This window comes from Anomaloglossus baeobatrachus, chromosome 4 (genome assembly GCF_048569485.1).
Source record: "Anomaloglossus baeobatrachus isolate aAnoBae1 chromosome 4, aAnoBae1.hap1, whole genome shotgun sequence".
Classification (NCBI taxonomy): Eukaryota; Metazoa; Chordata; class Amphibia; order Anura; family Aromobatidae; genus Anomaloglossus; species Anomaloglossus baeobatrachus.
The window spans coordinates 486880106-486896320 of record NC_134356.1 but is presented as its reverse complement, the minus strand read 5'-3'; the positions used below and the strand labels follow the sequence as shown (position 1 = coordinate 486896320).

At 44.2% G+C, this 16215-nt stretch overlaps 1 protein-coding gene across 1 annotated transcript in view; it reads left to right on the top strand.

Annotated features, from left to right (window-relative positions):
- Nucleotides 1-16215, top strand: part of LOC142303905 (protein unc-13 homolog B-like) — a 246707-nt gene that overhangs the window by 32777 nt on the left and 197715 nt on the right. The window contains exon 5 of the mRNA XM_075345769.1: nucleotides 53-176. Within this exon, the coding sequence (XP_075201884.1) occupies nucleotides 53-176 (124 nt within the window). The remainder of the gene's footprint in view (nucleotides 1-52; nucleotides 177-16215) is intronic.

Below are 16215 nucleotides of genomic sequence, written 5' to 3'. Positions count from 1 at the left end.
CCATCTGATGTATCAGTTTTACATACTGACAGGATCTTTTTTAATTTTTCAGGAAGGATCTGGAGAATGGTGGACATTATATTCTGAAGTCATCGCAAATAGTGACGAGATTTCTGGGATCAAATCACCAACCTTGCATAAGATATTATTGGATCTTTTCTTTGCAGAGCCATATGGTAAGTGGAAAGCTACGCAAAGTATTTTAAATATTTCCTAGTAAGGTTATCTTGAACAGGCTCCCTTAGATAAAACAATAAGGAAATGTGGCATAAGTCCAGCAATCTTCTCATTTCAAAAGAAAGACATTTCCTTGTTTATACTCGTATTATGTCTGGATTGATGGAGCACTTGATGACTTGAATGTCGAAATCTATTACATGGAAGAAAGAACTATCAAATTTAGACTGTTATTTGTAAATTATGAATTGTATTTTAATTACTATAAAATAAGGTTTGTTGTGGTCATTGCCTAATTAGTGTGTATTTTTTATGAAGTTGGGGTTTCCCATTTAATTTCATTTCATTATGAATTTTATAAATTATCATTAAGAATTAATTTTGGTTTCAGTGTAGCTTTAATTGTAGAAAAAAAGAGTAACTCCGGCACACTACATACATCCTGAAAAGGCTTGCAAGGGCACAAATTGATTTTATCTTGATCTTTTTCTTTATTGGTGCAGAAAAAAGTGCTGTACTAGGACAAAGAGTCCGCCAGAAACACGACGTTTCGGCGTATTGGCCTTCATCGGGTCTGACAATCCAATGTAAGCAGGAGTTCCACATATGGGGAAGGAGAAGTAGTGACACGCACATTCTCTACCTATACAGTAGGAGTTAACGCTGACCCACGGGTTCAAGAAATGTCCCAGTAACAAGCTTAAGCCTGTTTTACACGGGACGACCGATTGTGTGATTTCACAATCGATCGTACCCGCCCCCGTCGTTTGTGCGTCACGGGCAAATCGCTGCCCGTGTCACACAAAGTCGTGAAACCCCCGTCACACGTACTTACCTGCTGAGCGATCTCGCTGTGGGCGGCGAACGTCCACTTCCTGAATGGGGAGGGACGTTCGGCGTCACAGCGACGTCACACAGCCGCCGGCCAATAGAAGCGGAGGGGCGGAGATGAGCGGGATGTAAATATTCCGCCCACCTCCTTCTTTCCGCATAGCCGGCGGGAGCCATGGGACGCAGGTAAGCAGAGTTCATCGCTCCCGTGGTGTAACACGGAGCGACGTGTGCTGCCACGGGAACGAGGAACAACCGGCACAAGTAAAAATAAACGATATTATGAAACTGAGCGACGAGTACACGACTCACGATTTGTAAGCGATACTGCGTCGCTCAGAGGTTTCACACGAGATGACGTGTATGATGCCGGATGTGCGTCACGAAAACCGTGACCCCGACGATGTATTGCATGAAAAAATTCCAAATAATTCAAATGACCCGAATTCTCATAAAACATTAAATTCTTTATTATTTTATTTAGACAAACACACAAGAAAAATATTAAAAAGATGGATAATGATATAAAAATATCCTGGGTTTAACAAGTGTTAATTTTTTTGACCCTGAAAATAGTTTGATAAGTTGGAGATGTATTGCATGATCCGTCGTCTCGTGTAAAGCACCCTTTAGAACAGCTACAGGTAGGAAGCAGAATTAGGATATGATGTGATTGTGACAAGAAGTCGTCTGCATATCCTGCAATTGGCGGGTGGTGCTAAATCACTTGCGGAGGCGGAGCGCCTGCTTTGTGGGGGGCAACCCAGGATACCTGAGGTCCTCTAAGTAAACATATGCCAAATTCACAAAATCGGTGGAGAGGAGAGATTGGGACTTCAAGACACCTGTCTATAGGAGTAATAGATCAATAATCGGATGAGTCTGAACTGAAGGAAAAAGTCCTCATGGTTGTGGATGGTCAGAGAAACCCCCAATAGCCTCTGGTGAAAGTACTCTATGCGTGCCCCCCAGAAAGCAGGCGCTACGCCTCCGCAAGGGATTTAGCACCCCCCCCACGATTGCGGGATATGCTGGCGACTTCTTGTCACAATGATATCCTAATTCTGCTTCCTACCTGTAGCTGTTCTAAGCTTGTTACTGGGACATTTCTTGAACCCGTGGGTCAGCGTTAACTCCTACCGTATAGGTAGAGAACGTGCGTGTCACTACTTCTCCTACCCTATATGTGAGACTCCTGCTTACATTGGACTGTCCGACCCGAAGAAGGCCAATAGGCCGAAACGTCGTGTTTCTGGCAGACTATTTGTCATTGTACAGCACTTTTTTCTGCACCAATAAAGAAAGAGATCAAGATAAAATCAATTTGTGTCCTTGCAAACTTTTTTTGGAGTTATACAGTATGTAGTGTGCCTGAGTTACTCTTCTTTTCTGTGACTTATTTTCTCCTGAGCACCTCACTATGTGACGCTAGGTCGTCTTCTATTATTTTGGTAGCTTTAATTGTAGACCTCATAAGTAACAAATGACTATAGTGCTCACAAGTGATAAAGTAAGGGTTAGCACAAGTTTAAACACAATTTTAAACGATTTTTAAATGAGGACAACTTACTTGTTGTATGTGATGACAGTAATTGCAGATGAGTAGATGTGAATCTTTATCTGACCAGCGTGGGCCGCTGCTGAGATGGCGTGTTTCAGGATGGCTGAGTTGCAGGAATGCACCTGCTTCTTCCCAGTGTGTGCGGGGACTTGCGGTGTGCTGCGGGCAGGCTTCTCAGGATAAGAAGTGACCCAGTGGGAGGGATGCAAGTCTCAGCTGGCGTCTGTATCCAGGAGCCCTGGCTGGCGGCTTCCCTGGATACTTAGACACGTGCGTGTGGAGGAGCGTGTGACGTCTCAGGGCTCAGGACAGGCTACGGAAGCCTGTAGCGGGCAAAAGAGGTCCCAACACGTTTCAGAGGTGCAAAACGTGCCTCCTTCATCAGGGGTCTTAATTGTAGACCTGTCCTTTTAAAAGGGATTTTCCAGGACTGTAATATTAACGACCCGTCCTTACGATTTCAAATCACTATCTCTTCACAGAGTGTCTGACTCTCAACATCCCATTTGAAGGATTAGTATAGCAAGTATAGTGTTCTACATGTATGTGTGCTTCTGCACTAGCAAATAGCCTCTTAAAAGTGTTGTCTGACCTAAATCCATAAGTGTGCAGTAACTGTATGTGACTACAGACTTGTGAATCCTCACATCGCAGGCACTGTGAGGATGTACCAGTGTTACAGACAGTAGAAGTGGTCATGTGGCCACAAATATGCAATAGATGGGAGTGGCCTTGCTTAGTATATTTGCATTGACATCTGACATCAGAAAATCTTCCAAACGCACAGTGCGTGTGATGTGAGGATTCACAACTCTGCAATCACATAAAGTTACTGCAGACTTGCGCTTTTAGATCGGACATCCCCTCTAAGTTAGATCGTACTCCGTAGCATACCTTCTGTTGATGCCTGTTTATTTGGTTTACTGTTATTTAGTACTCAACAACCATATCAAGCAGTGGCTGATTATAAGTACTAAAAAAAGGACTTATATAAAATAGTATTAAGATATGAAAATATCACAAGACCTTTAACAGGAGCAGTTGATGCGCCCAATATAAATGCACAGGTTACACTTCCTAAAGGAAAAAACTTAGTAAGTTAGAATCCATGTGAATGCCTATGTTTTAATATGCAAGGCCTATAATTCTCCTTACATTGGCATGCCACTCTCCACAAGGAGAAACATCCTCCATAGACATATATTTTAATATGCATGGCCTATAAGTCTCCTTACATTGGCATGCCACTTTTCACAGAGAAAAACATCCCTCGTAGACCTACATGTTAATATGCATGGCCTATAAGTCTCCTTACATTAGTATGCCACTCGCAACAAAGAAAAACATCCCTCCTAGACCTACATTTTAATATGCATGGCCTATATGTCTCCTTACATTGGCATGCCACTGATCACAAAGAGAAACATGCTCCGTAGACCTACATTTTAATATGTCTGGCCTATAAGTCTCCTTACATTGGCATGCCACTTTTCACAAAGAAAAACATCCCTCGTAGACCTACATTTTAATATGCATGGCCTATAAGTCTCCTTACATTGGCATGTCACATCATCAGTAGACCTACATTTTAATAGGCTTTTCTGTTTAGTTTGTCTTTTTTTCCTAAAGGACAGCAATACTCTGATTCCACCTTTCTTTTTCCATTTATGTCCATAGTCACATTATTGTTCTCCAAGGCCTAATAAAACAGATAACAGTTAGTAAAGTCTGTTCTTTTTTTGAAACAATTGAAAGGTATAATCAAGGATGGCTATAATCAACGTGTGTTTGCCAAGTTTATGACATTTGCCACAGAAAGAAAAGATCAATACAGTATGCAAATTTTATATAACCCACAGACAAAGTGACACAATCATTATGAAATCCCTGGTGGGTGCGACTGCTGTACCAAGCAATGTTTGGATTTTTAATTCCGTGATGTTGCTCTCACTACGCCTTCACACTAAAATAATCTCTGGTTTAATGTAGCGTATTTAATTGACTTTTTGATTCCTTGGTATGCAAAAATGTGATTTCCTTGTATTTCACCGCTGACAATCATTGATAGAGCAAGGGATAACTAAGGAGTAGGACAGCTCATATTTGGACCTAGAGGGGCAGATTTACTAAACCCAACCTGTCTAATACATAGTCAAACTAAACTTAAACTAGACCTTTTGTAAATGTGAAAAATATATCACAGTAGTTCAGGTTAGATCAGGGGTCTGAAACTCGGCTGGGTATATGGGCAGCACATAGAAAAAAAAAATTTGGGGGGGCGCAGTTTTTGCAGGACAAAGTGCCATTTTTAGTAATACCATATAATTTTTTCTGTACACTTAAGGATCACTTTTTTGAATTTTTTGCTTGATTTTTATTTTTTTATTTTTAAATGGCATTCATCGTATGGGTGATGGTACGGTTTTATAGCTTCAATTGTTACGGATGTGGTGATAACATGACCTTTTTTGTTTATTTTAGTTGATATATATATAAAAAAAGCATTTTTAATGTTAAAAAGAAATTTCCATGCTTTTATTTAGATTTTTTTTTACACTTCATCCCCTTTTTGTAAGTAATGTTTTACAATTAGCACTATATAGTAATTTTGGCCAACGTCTTGTAGTTATTTATTTATTTATGTATCCTCATCTTGAACTAACGTCCCCGTCCTGTAGTAAGTGACCATCCTGGTCCCCTTCTTGTAGTAATGTGCTAATCCCTAGCCCCTGTAGTAATGTGTCTATTCTTCTCCTCCTCTTGTAGTAATGTGCACATCCTGCTCACCCTTCTTGTAGTAGCATGCCCATCCTGCACCCCTTCTTGTAGTAATGTCCTCATCCTGGTCCCTTTCTTGTTGTAATGTGCCCATCCGGCTCCCCTTCATGTAGTAATGTGCACATCCTGCTCCCCTTCTTGTAGTAATGTGCCCATTTTGCTTCCCTTGTAGTAATGTGCGCATCCTGTTCCCCTTCTTGTAGTAATGTCCCTATTCAGTAGTAATGTCCCCATCCTGTAGTAATGTGCCAATACTCGTCCCATCTTGTAGTAATGATCACATCCTGGTCCCATCTTGTAGTAATGTGCCCATCCTTTGGCCCTTCTTGTAGTAATGTGCCCATACTGTGCCCCTTCTTGTAGCAATATACCCATCCTTGTCCCCATCCTGAAGTATTGAGCCAATCATGGTTCCCATCCTGAATTAATGTGCCCATCCTGGTCACCATCATGTATTAATGTACCCATCCTAGTCATCATCTTGTAGTAAGGTGTCCATCTTGGTCCCCTTCTTGTAGTAATGTGCCCATCCTGCTCCCTTTCTTGTAGTAATGTGCCTTATCCTGGTCTTCTTCTTGTAGTAAGGTGCCCATCCTGCTCACTTTCTTGTAGTAATGTGCCCCTCCTGCTCCCCTTCTTGTAGTAATGTGCCCATCCTGCTCCCCTTCTTGTAATAATGTCCCCATCTTGTAGTAATGTCCCTATCATGGAGTAATGTCTCCATCCTGTAGTAATGTGCCTAACCTGGTCCCATCTTATAGTAATGACCCCATCCTGGTCCTATCTTGTAGTAATGTGCCCATCCTGCGCCCCTTCCTGTAGTAATGTGCCCATTCTTGTCACCCAATCTGTAATATTGTGCGCACTGTGGTCCCCATCCTGTAGCAATGTGCCCATCTCGATCCCCATTCTGTATAAATGTGCCCATCCTGGACCTCATCTTGTAGTAATGCATCATCCTGTAGTAATTTCCCCTTATATGCCAGTCTTCATCTTCTTACCTCACCTGTCCTCTGTACCGTTGGTATAATCTTCCATGCTTGGACCCTGTGACGTTCGAGCTGGAGGTTGCAATAGTCAGCATTTTATTTCAATTTGAATGAACTAGTGCTGTGCAGAGCACTCTGCATGCAGCCCTAAACTAATGGCAACCGCTGACCAATCAGAGTCCAGAGCTTGATTTCATATCACTACGTAAGTTGCTGGCCTGCTGTGATTGGTCGGCAGCTGCATTAGGTATAGTTCTGCAGAGAGCTCTGCGCGACGCCAGCAGTTCATTCAAATTAAATAAAGCCCTAACTACTGCGGGCACCGGCACCTGCCGCGATCATCATGGGTTCCACGGGCCTGCGGACCGCAAGAAGAGGCCTCAGGGGCTGCGTGTTTGATGGTGAATTTACAACTTCACACATCTTTGTTAATATTTACGCCATCTGGTGGTCAGCTTTGGCCATGTTTACACCTCAATTCAGGAATTCCGTTTGTCCCGTTTTAAGGAATTCATGTCCAAAACTGAATTCATGTCCAAATGTGTAGCATAACTGATTAAAATTGAAGCAGAGGGATCCCGTAGATTATTATGCGCTCTGTCTGTGTTTCTTTATTTGTTTATTTATTCTTTTAGACCTTTTTTTTCAGCACGTCAGTACACAGCTAGCAGAATTAAAGTTTTGCTCTTTCTTTCTATGATCTCTCACTGCTTAAAGGGAATCCTTCAGTGGGATTAACCCTCCTAAGCTGTTTATATGGTCAAACAGGTTGTATTAAAAGGTTTCTTGATATCTGTAATTCGATGTCATATTCCAGAAGCATTCACGTTTTTCTTATATGTAAATGAGCTGTTCCAGGCTTTGGGCCGAACACTGATCTCCCTGGGAATCTATCTCTAGGGCTTATTTTAAATAAAAGGGAGAATTACTAGTGTGATACATGTAACTAACTCAGAACAGTAGAACTGAACTTTGTATTCTTACAAACACATTTGCTGCAGGTCTCACAGCTCTGCTGCAGTGCAACATTGCAACCCTGCATTGTAACTTGTTTCCTGTGAGATGGAAGCTGAGAGGAAGCTGCAGATATATTTGTTAGGGTTCGCTCACATCTGCATATAAATACACCAAGTACAATCTGATAACAAATCACATTGCCCTCACACCAATGTTAAACAATAAGGCACTACTGATCTGCCACACTTCCCTCAGCTGTTTTCGACTTAAGGAAAAAATCACAGCATTTGGTTGTGTAAAACAGCCAAGACTAAAGGGTGCTTTACACGCTGCGACATCGCTAATGACATATCATCGTTAGTGACGCACATCTGGCGCCGTTAGCGACATCGCAGCGTGTGACACCAAGGAGCAACGATCACCGATCGCAAAAACGTCAAAAATCGTTGATCGCTCCTTTTCATAATATCGTTGGTAGTGCATGCCGCTGGTTGTTCGTCATTCCTGCGGCGTCACACATCACTATGTGTGATGCCGCAAGAACGACGAACATCTCTTTACCTGCGTCCACCTGCAATGAGGAAGGAAGGAGTACCTGTGGTGAGGTATCCAGCTAGGGTGGCTGAGGCCCCGCCCCTTCTGGTCAAATGGGTATGACCTCACCACAGGTCCTGCTAGACAAAGTGAGTCATTTGTATAATGCTTATCCTAATTCTAACAGGGGGAGGGGATAACTATGAATATATATGATCTGCTCCAGTGCAACTGTCACTCAAGAAGCTGCTCAGTTTACAAACTTCACTTTGTTGGATTTCAAAACCTACACATCCGAGCCGACCACTACAGATATGTATATAATCAGCCTGATAGTCAGGGCTGTATTTTGCCTTCATGCTGCCCTATGCACTTAAAGTGGTCGCGCCCCTTAGTGACAACGTAAAACTGAGTTTTCGCACAAGACATCTGTTTAAGGCAGATCTACTCTGTAAAACACTTTAAAAAGTATCAATGAGAAACGAAGGGCACTAACCCCCCCCAATGGGGATCACCACAGGCACATCAAAACATAGCATGAGTATAAAATATTCCCACCACACCATACCCACTTATATACTGTGACTGTCACACTGCCCCTAATAAATTAAAACACCACACTGTCCTCCCTTATAAACTACTATATACCCACCACTCCTTCCTCGATTATGAAATATGATCTGTACATTGTGAGGAGGGAGCGGCATGATGTGAGGACAATGTCCCATGCATACTGCCATTGTAGCCTGCCTGCCCCTCCCCCAGAATCCTCACTTCACAGCACTGGAACTCTGTCAGTGGTTACCTGCTCTTGTGCCTCCCGTCTCCTCTCGCTGCTGCCGCTCCTCCTCCGGTGTCCGTCATCCTCCTGCTGCTGCTGGCTCCGGTGAGTGTGCTGTCCTCCGCGGCATCTGCAGCATTGGATGCCACAGCACGGAGCGGATTGGCGCGCCTCTGACCCCGGAAGTGCAGGCACTTCCAGGGTCAATCAGTTCTCTGTGCCCGGCGGCGCCCACAGTTTATCTGTATTCGCGTCTTAAAGACGCAGATACAGATAAATGGAAGTGCGTCTCTCACCCCCGCTTCCCCCCCCCCGGCCCCCTTCCCCTCCGAAAACACAGCGGATTTAATAAACCGTCCAGAGGGGGAGATGATGTAAAAAAAAAAAATAAATATATATATATATTTTTTTCTTTTTTTTGCAGCCAGAAAGTGCCGCCCTCCCGCAACGTGGCGCCCCAGGCACGGGACCACGGGTGCCTGATGGTAAATACGGCCCTGCTGATAGTGCCAGCATAGCACTGGCTTTAGGTTATGTGCGAAAATCCTGGTGATTGGTTCCTTTTAAAATTGGACTGATTTTTTTTTTTATACACAGATGTGAGCAAACCCCTTATGAGCCCACGTAGTTCTTTAGTAAGTTCAGAAGAGCAGAGAGCGGCCATCACATATCACACTGGTATTGCCCTCTTTTATCCCTGCAGGCAGTTTCTGCTACAGATCAGTGTCCGGCCCATAGCCTGGAACCGCTCATTTACATATAAGGCTATTTTGGATTTCTCTGAAATAAGTCATCACATCACAGATATGAAGGCGTCATTTTATTCAGCTTCCTATGACCTACAGTACATACCCATATAGGCAGCTTAGGAGGATTGATCCTACCGACAGATTTCTTTTACTGTTAATAGAGAATTCATATAAAAGACTGTACAGCAAGTGACAAATAAGGTAGACATGTAATATCTGGCACTTTAGGGCATTTCAACATTTTTTGTAAATTAACTGATGTAGAATTTTGCTATGTAGTACAGTCAGCTATTAAAGGGAAATCCTTTTATTAGAACGGCACTGCCCATTTAAAACCTAAAAAAAGTAGCCCCAATTTTTCAATGAATAAAGATGGGGATACAACAGAAAGAGGACCACGAATAGTCAAGGTGAAATACAAAATTTAATAATTTGTACAAAGGTGATACAGGACACACAGTGGAGGCAGGCTAGATGGAAAGAGCCTGCCAGGAAACAACCCACAGCATTACCAGGACACACCACCAGATGGCAGCCTGCTGACAGGCAGCAATGTAATAAAGATAGTACAAGGTGGAAAAAAGGCCCATAGAAAGTCACAGGGGACAGTGTAGAAGACAAGTTATGTAAAGGAGGTCTGTAAAACCCCCTAAAGAGTCCCAAAGGGCAAAAGGGCATAAACGATTAATCACTGTTACCTTGCGTCATGTCAGAGCAGGAATGGTGGATGTGTCCGGGCGTGGGGGCGGGGCCTCGACGCGCGTTTCACCAAAGGCTTCGTCAATTGAAAAATTGGGGCTACTTTTTTTAGGTTTTATATTCTTGTGGACCTTTTCCGGTCATAGGAAAGGTTGTTTAGGTTATATATGGCACTGCCCATTTGGACACAAATCCAAGAAGGGGCCTGGGTTAGCAGAATGCATGTGTACTACACAGGGGTGGGTGTCACAATTTTAACAGGTTTCTTGTCTGTGTGACGGTAACCATGCCTCTTTCAAAGACCAAGCATCTATCTGCAGGTACACACAAAATAAAAAATAATAGTAACTGCAGCTATAAGACCCCCTCCCTGGCAGCCAGACTGGTTTGTAAGGTCTCCACAAGGAGATTACCGTAGTCCTCCCCTTGGTCCTCAAAATTATATGGACATTTTACTACATGTCATATAGTAGATTTTTCCTGCAGTCCTATATAACACCACCAAAACACTCATCTGTGAGTACTGATAATTTATTAGAGGTTATACAGGTATTACATAGGATTACAGATTCGACACAATTATGCTGCACACCGAGGTAAGACTCCCTTCTTTCTGCTCAACCCTAAAATTCAAAGGTTTAATGCTTCTAACATTAATAGACATGTAGTAATTAGAGATGAGCCACCCCCCGGCGTTCGAGTTCGGTTCGGTTCGTCGAACGGAGGCTCCGTTAGACGAACGTTCGACGAACCGTTCGACGAACCACTCGAACCCCATTGAAAACAATGGCAGGCAAACACAAACACATAGAAAACACCTTCAAAGGTGTCCAAAAGGTGACAAACAACTCCCAAGACACCACAAACAGATGGGAAAGTGACAAGCACATATACTCATGCGAAAACAAAAGAGCTGGACGAGTAAAAAGAGGAGGAGACACAGATATAGGCATGTCATGTCCTTCTAAAATCATGTAAAACACAGCAAGGGTTACTCCAAGCAGAGTCTCCCTTTTTTCCAAAAATTGGGCCACACACACCACTTCAGTGGCATCACTTGTGCCCCAGTTGCAAACTGGATGTGTTGATTAGCATCAAGCACATTCAAATATACACCAGCCTTAACTGTCCCCAGGATGACACCGGGGTAGGTAGCAAAGTCCTTGCTGAACCATGACTTGTTCATCTTGGCTCATTGTTAAAAACACAGCAAGGGGGCTCCAAGCAGAGTCTCCTTTTTTTGCAAAAATTTGGCCACACACACCACTTCAGTGGCATCAGTTGTCCCCCAGTTGCAAACTTCACAGGTTGATTTGCATCAAGCACATTCCAAAATACGCCAGCGCCAGCCTTTACTCTCCCCAGGATGACACAGGGGTAGTAAAGTCCTTGCGGATCCATGACTTGTTCATCTTGATGAACGTTAGTCTGTCCACATTGTCACTGGACAGACGCGTGCGCTTATATATCAGCACACACCTAGCAGCACTGAAGACACGTTCAGAGACAACACTAGCTGCGGGACATGACAAGATCTCCAAGGCTTAAGTGGTGAGGTCAGGCCATTTTTCAAGATTTGAAGCCCAAAATGAGCATGGCTCCAGTTGCAAAGTCATGGCATCGATGTTCATTTGGAGATACTCCTGTATCATCCTCTCCAGGCGTTGACTATGTGTCAGACTTCTTGTCTCTTGTGGCCTTGCATTGGATGGTCTAAAAAAATTATGAAACGATTCCATAAAATTGCTGTTACCACCACCAGATACCGTGTTGCTGGTACGGTTTGACTGATAATGACGAGACAGTCCCATGTTTGGCAAGTTACAACTGGGAGATTCACTCTGTGCACCACTGGTGTTTGGTGGAAAATCCGAGCTAAGATTGCGTAACAGCTTCTGCTGATACTCCTGCATACGTGCATCCCTTTCTATGGCTGGAATTATTTCGCCAAATTTGGACTTGTACCGGGGATCTAAGAGTGTGACAACCCAGTAGTCATCATTACTTCTAATTCGGACAATCCGAGGGTCATGTTGTAGGTAGGGCAGCAAGAAGGTGCTCATGTGTCTTGCGCATCCCTGCGGACTAAGTCCTTGCTGTGTTTGTGGCGGCGAGGTGATAACCGTGGTTCCTTCCTCTGACATCTCCCCCCAACCTCGAACAACCAAAATTTGACCAAGGTCTCCCTCATCTGCTGAGTCTTCCATGCCCATCGCTAGTTCATCCTCCATTTCTTCCTGGGCTCCTGAACCTTCCTCAACAGTTTGGCTGCTACCATGCGCCCTTGTTAATCCCTCTCCCCCACCGTCCCATACCTGCCGCTTTGGTGATGCAGAACGTCTTTACTTTGCCGATCTGGGTAGCCCTTCCGCATATGAATCCTCCTGTACTTCTTCCCCTTCCTCTTGTCCCACCCCCTGACTCCGAATAGTGTTTAGCGTGTGCTCCAGCATGTAAATGACTGGAATTGTCATACTGATAATGGCATTGTCAGCGCTAAACATATTCGTCGCCAATTCAAAACTGTGCAGAAGGGTGCATAGGTCCTTGATCTGAGACCACTCCAGCAGCGTGATCTGCCCCACCTCTGCATCTCGTTGGCCCAGGCTATACATCATAATGTATTGCACCAGGGCTCGGCGGTGCTGCCACAGTCGCTGCAACATGTGGAGAGTCGAATTCCAGCGTGTCGGCACATCGCATTTCAGTCGATGAACCGGCAGGCCGAAAGACTTCTGGAGCGATGCAAGTCGGTCAGCTGCGCCGGTTGAACGGCGGAAGTGAGCAGAGAGTGACCGTGCCCTGTGCAGAAGCCCATCTAGGCTGGGATAGTGGGTTAAAAATTGCGTGACAACAAGGTTCAACACGTGAGCCATACAAGGCACGTGTGTCTTCTTGCCCAGGCGTAGGGCCGCACCCAGGTTTGCTGCATTGTCGCACACAGCCTTCCCGGGCTGCAGGTTGAGTGGAGACAACCATTTACTAAACTCGCTCTCCAGAGCTGACCACAACTCCTCAACTGTGTGACTCTTATTTCCCAGACATTTCAAGGTAAAGACCACCTGATGCCGTTGAGCTAGCTGCCAGCATAGTAAGGTGTGCGGGATTCCTTGTGCGCAGTTAAAACGCGGGTGGCCTGACCAGGCAGGCTTGGGGCGGAGGTGGAGGACCCAGACAAGGTTGAGGAGGCAGAAGGAGTGGAGGAACTTCCCCATACAGAGGATTGACGCACAAGTCGCGGGGACGGCAACACTTGTACAGCAGACCCTTCTCCATCTCGCACCATAGTTACCCAGTGCCCAGTCAGTGACATATAAAGCCCCTGTACATGATTACTGGTCCAAGTATCGGTGGTGAAATGCACCCTGTCACACACAGAGTTTCTCAAGGAAGCGGTGATGTAGTGTGCGACATGCTGGTGTAGCGCAGACACACCTTTCTTGGAGAAGTAGTGGTGACTGGGCATCTGGTACTGGGGCACTGCGACGGAAATAAGGTCTCGAAAATCCTGTGTGTCCACCAGGCGGAAAGGCAGCATTTCTGTAGCCAACAGCTTGCAGAGGGTGAAAGTCAACCTCTTAGCTTTCTCATGGCTAGGAGTAAAGGGTCTTTTACTTGTCCACATCTGAGGGACCGAGGGCTGGCTGCTGTGCTGAGACGGCATTGAGTAGGGTGTCCCTGGTAAACTGCTGGTCTGTGAGGAAAGTGCAGGCGGAGACATGATATTGCCTCTGCTGACCTCCTCGAATGCCTGACTGTGGGTTGACAGTAAGTGGGATCTAGAACTTCATCATCACCCGTTGTGTTTGCACTCCCCTCGCTCTCAGACCTAACCTCTTCCTGCCCTGACTGAATAGTTAAGTTGTCATTCCAATCAGGTATCTGAGTCTCATCGTCATCAGTATGTTCCTCATTGTCTCCACCAAGAGGTGTTATAGTTTGTGAAGGAGTGTCTACATTATGCTCAGAAACTTTGTCATCAAGGCCTGAATCTGACTCACAAAGCTTCTGGGCATCACTGCAGACCATTTCCTGGTCTGTACTCACTGTAGCTTGGGAGCAGACCTCTGATTCCTAGCCTATAGTGTGACTGAACAGCTCTGCAGACTCGCCTATCTCTGTTACACCATACTCTGCAGGGCAGGTGGATACTTGAGAGCTGGGAGAAAGCAAGTGTGATTAGGGTGACAACTCAGAGGACTGTTGTTTTTTGGATGTTGAAGTTGAGGTGGAGGAGAGGCCACTTGTTGGAGCACTTGAGATCCATTGAAGCATGTTCTTTTTTTGTGCATCATCTACCTTTTGTTACAGTAGTTCGGTTCCGTAAAAAGGGAGCACATCGGATTGTCCATGGAAAGTAGTAGACATCTTACTTTTGCTTGAAGATGTCCTTTCTTCAGCAGATGTTACTGTAGCTGTACCACCTCCCCCACGGACACAAACTTTTTTTCCCTTTCCAAACGCCTGTTCCCCTTTCCACCAGCATCTGTCCTTTTGCCACTCATTTTGTTTGTGACTAGATTGGACACTTAAAATGTCGTAGCAAAAATGGAGAGGTGGTGTACAATGCAGTGGTGGTCTAGCTTTATTGACAGCTGAAGAACCAACACTGACTATCCCTGACATTGCAACTATGGCCCTAAAACTGGCAGCACTGTTTGCTATAAAAACTGCTTAGCAAAAATGGGCAGGTGTGTAGAATGCAGAGGTGGTGTACCTTGCTTGGCACCACAGGAACACTAAGTTAGTATCCCAGACACTTTTAGTATGCCACTAAGTGTCAGCGCTGTTTGCTATAAAAATTGCGTAGCAAAAATGGGCAGGTGTGTAGAATGCAGAGGTGCTGTACCTTGCTTGGCACCAGAGGAACACTAAGTTAGTATCCCAGGCACTTTTAGTATGCCACTAAGTGTCAGCACTGTTTGCTATTAAAATTGCGTAGCAAAAATGGGCAGGTCGATAAAAATTAACTTTTATTAAGTGAATTTTTTAAAAAAGAAACAGGATGTTTCAGGATGGCAGATCCCCTAGAAGGGGTTAAAAATTGTATCACAACTTGTTATTATGTTGGGGACACAAAACAATTTTACATAATTAGTGTCACCTCGTATACATGGTGTATATAATGATGGAACATTATGCTAAATAAATATATATAGTAACACGAGTGTGTTTATTAAAAAGCAATCATTCCAACTAGCTGATGACAAAAAGCAGCTAACAAAACATATACCTACGGGGTATCACAGAAGTGCAAGTAAGTGTCCCACACCCTCTTCGACGCACGTTTCGCACTTGTAGCGCTCCTTCCAGGAGTGAGCTCACTCCTGAAAGAAGCGCTACAAGTGATACCCCGTAGGTATATGTTTTGTTAGCTGCTATTTGTCATCAGCTGGTTGGAATGATTGCTTTTTTATAAACACACTCGTGTTACTATATATATTTATTTAGCATATTGTTCCATCATTATATACACCATGTATACGAGGTGACACTAATTATGTAAAATTGCTTTATGTCCCCAACATAATAACAAGTTGTGATACAATTTTTTAACCCCTTCTAGGGGATCTGCCTTCCTGAAACATCCTGTTTCTTTTTTAAAAAATTCACTTAATAAAAGTTAATTTTTATCAACTAGATTTTTCTTGCTGGTGATTTATCATTGTTTGTATCATCCCAGTACAAAAACTTTTTTTGGTGTTGATGAAAAATGGGCAGGTGTGTAGAATGCAGAGGTGCTGTAGGTTGCAGTACAGCAAAGGAAGCCTCAGTTTCTATCCCTGCCAATGAAAAAATGCAGCAAGGAATTGCCTGAGCTGATGTAGCGAGACGCTGTTATCTAAACAGCGTTGGCACGGACCAGCCTAGCAACAATGCCTATGAACGACTGTAATGCAGCCCTGAAAAGGGCTGAAATTACAAGTAGTCCCTAATCCCTAAAGTGCTGTGTAGATTGCACTGTATGTCAATAGCGCACACAGCAGCAGCAGCGGGAGCAGTGACTGTCACCCACCCACAGCAGAGAGATAATGGCGGCGACGGGGAAAATGGCCGGATCTTATAGGGCAAGGACATGTGACATTCACAGCCTATGACACATACCCTTGCTTCTGGCATACTTAGAGGATATATGAAAAAAGAGACTATTGGAATGCT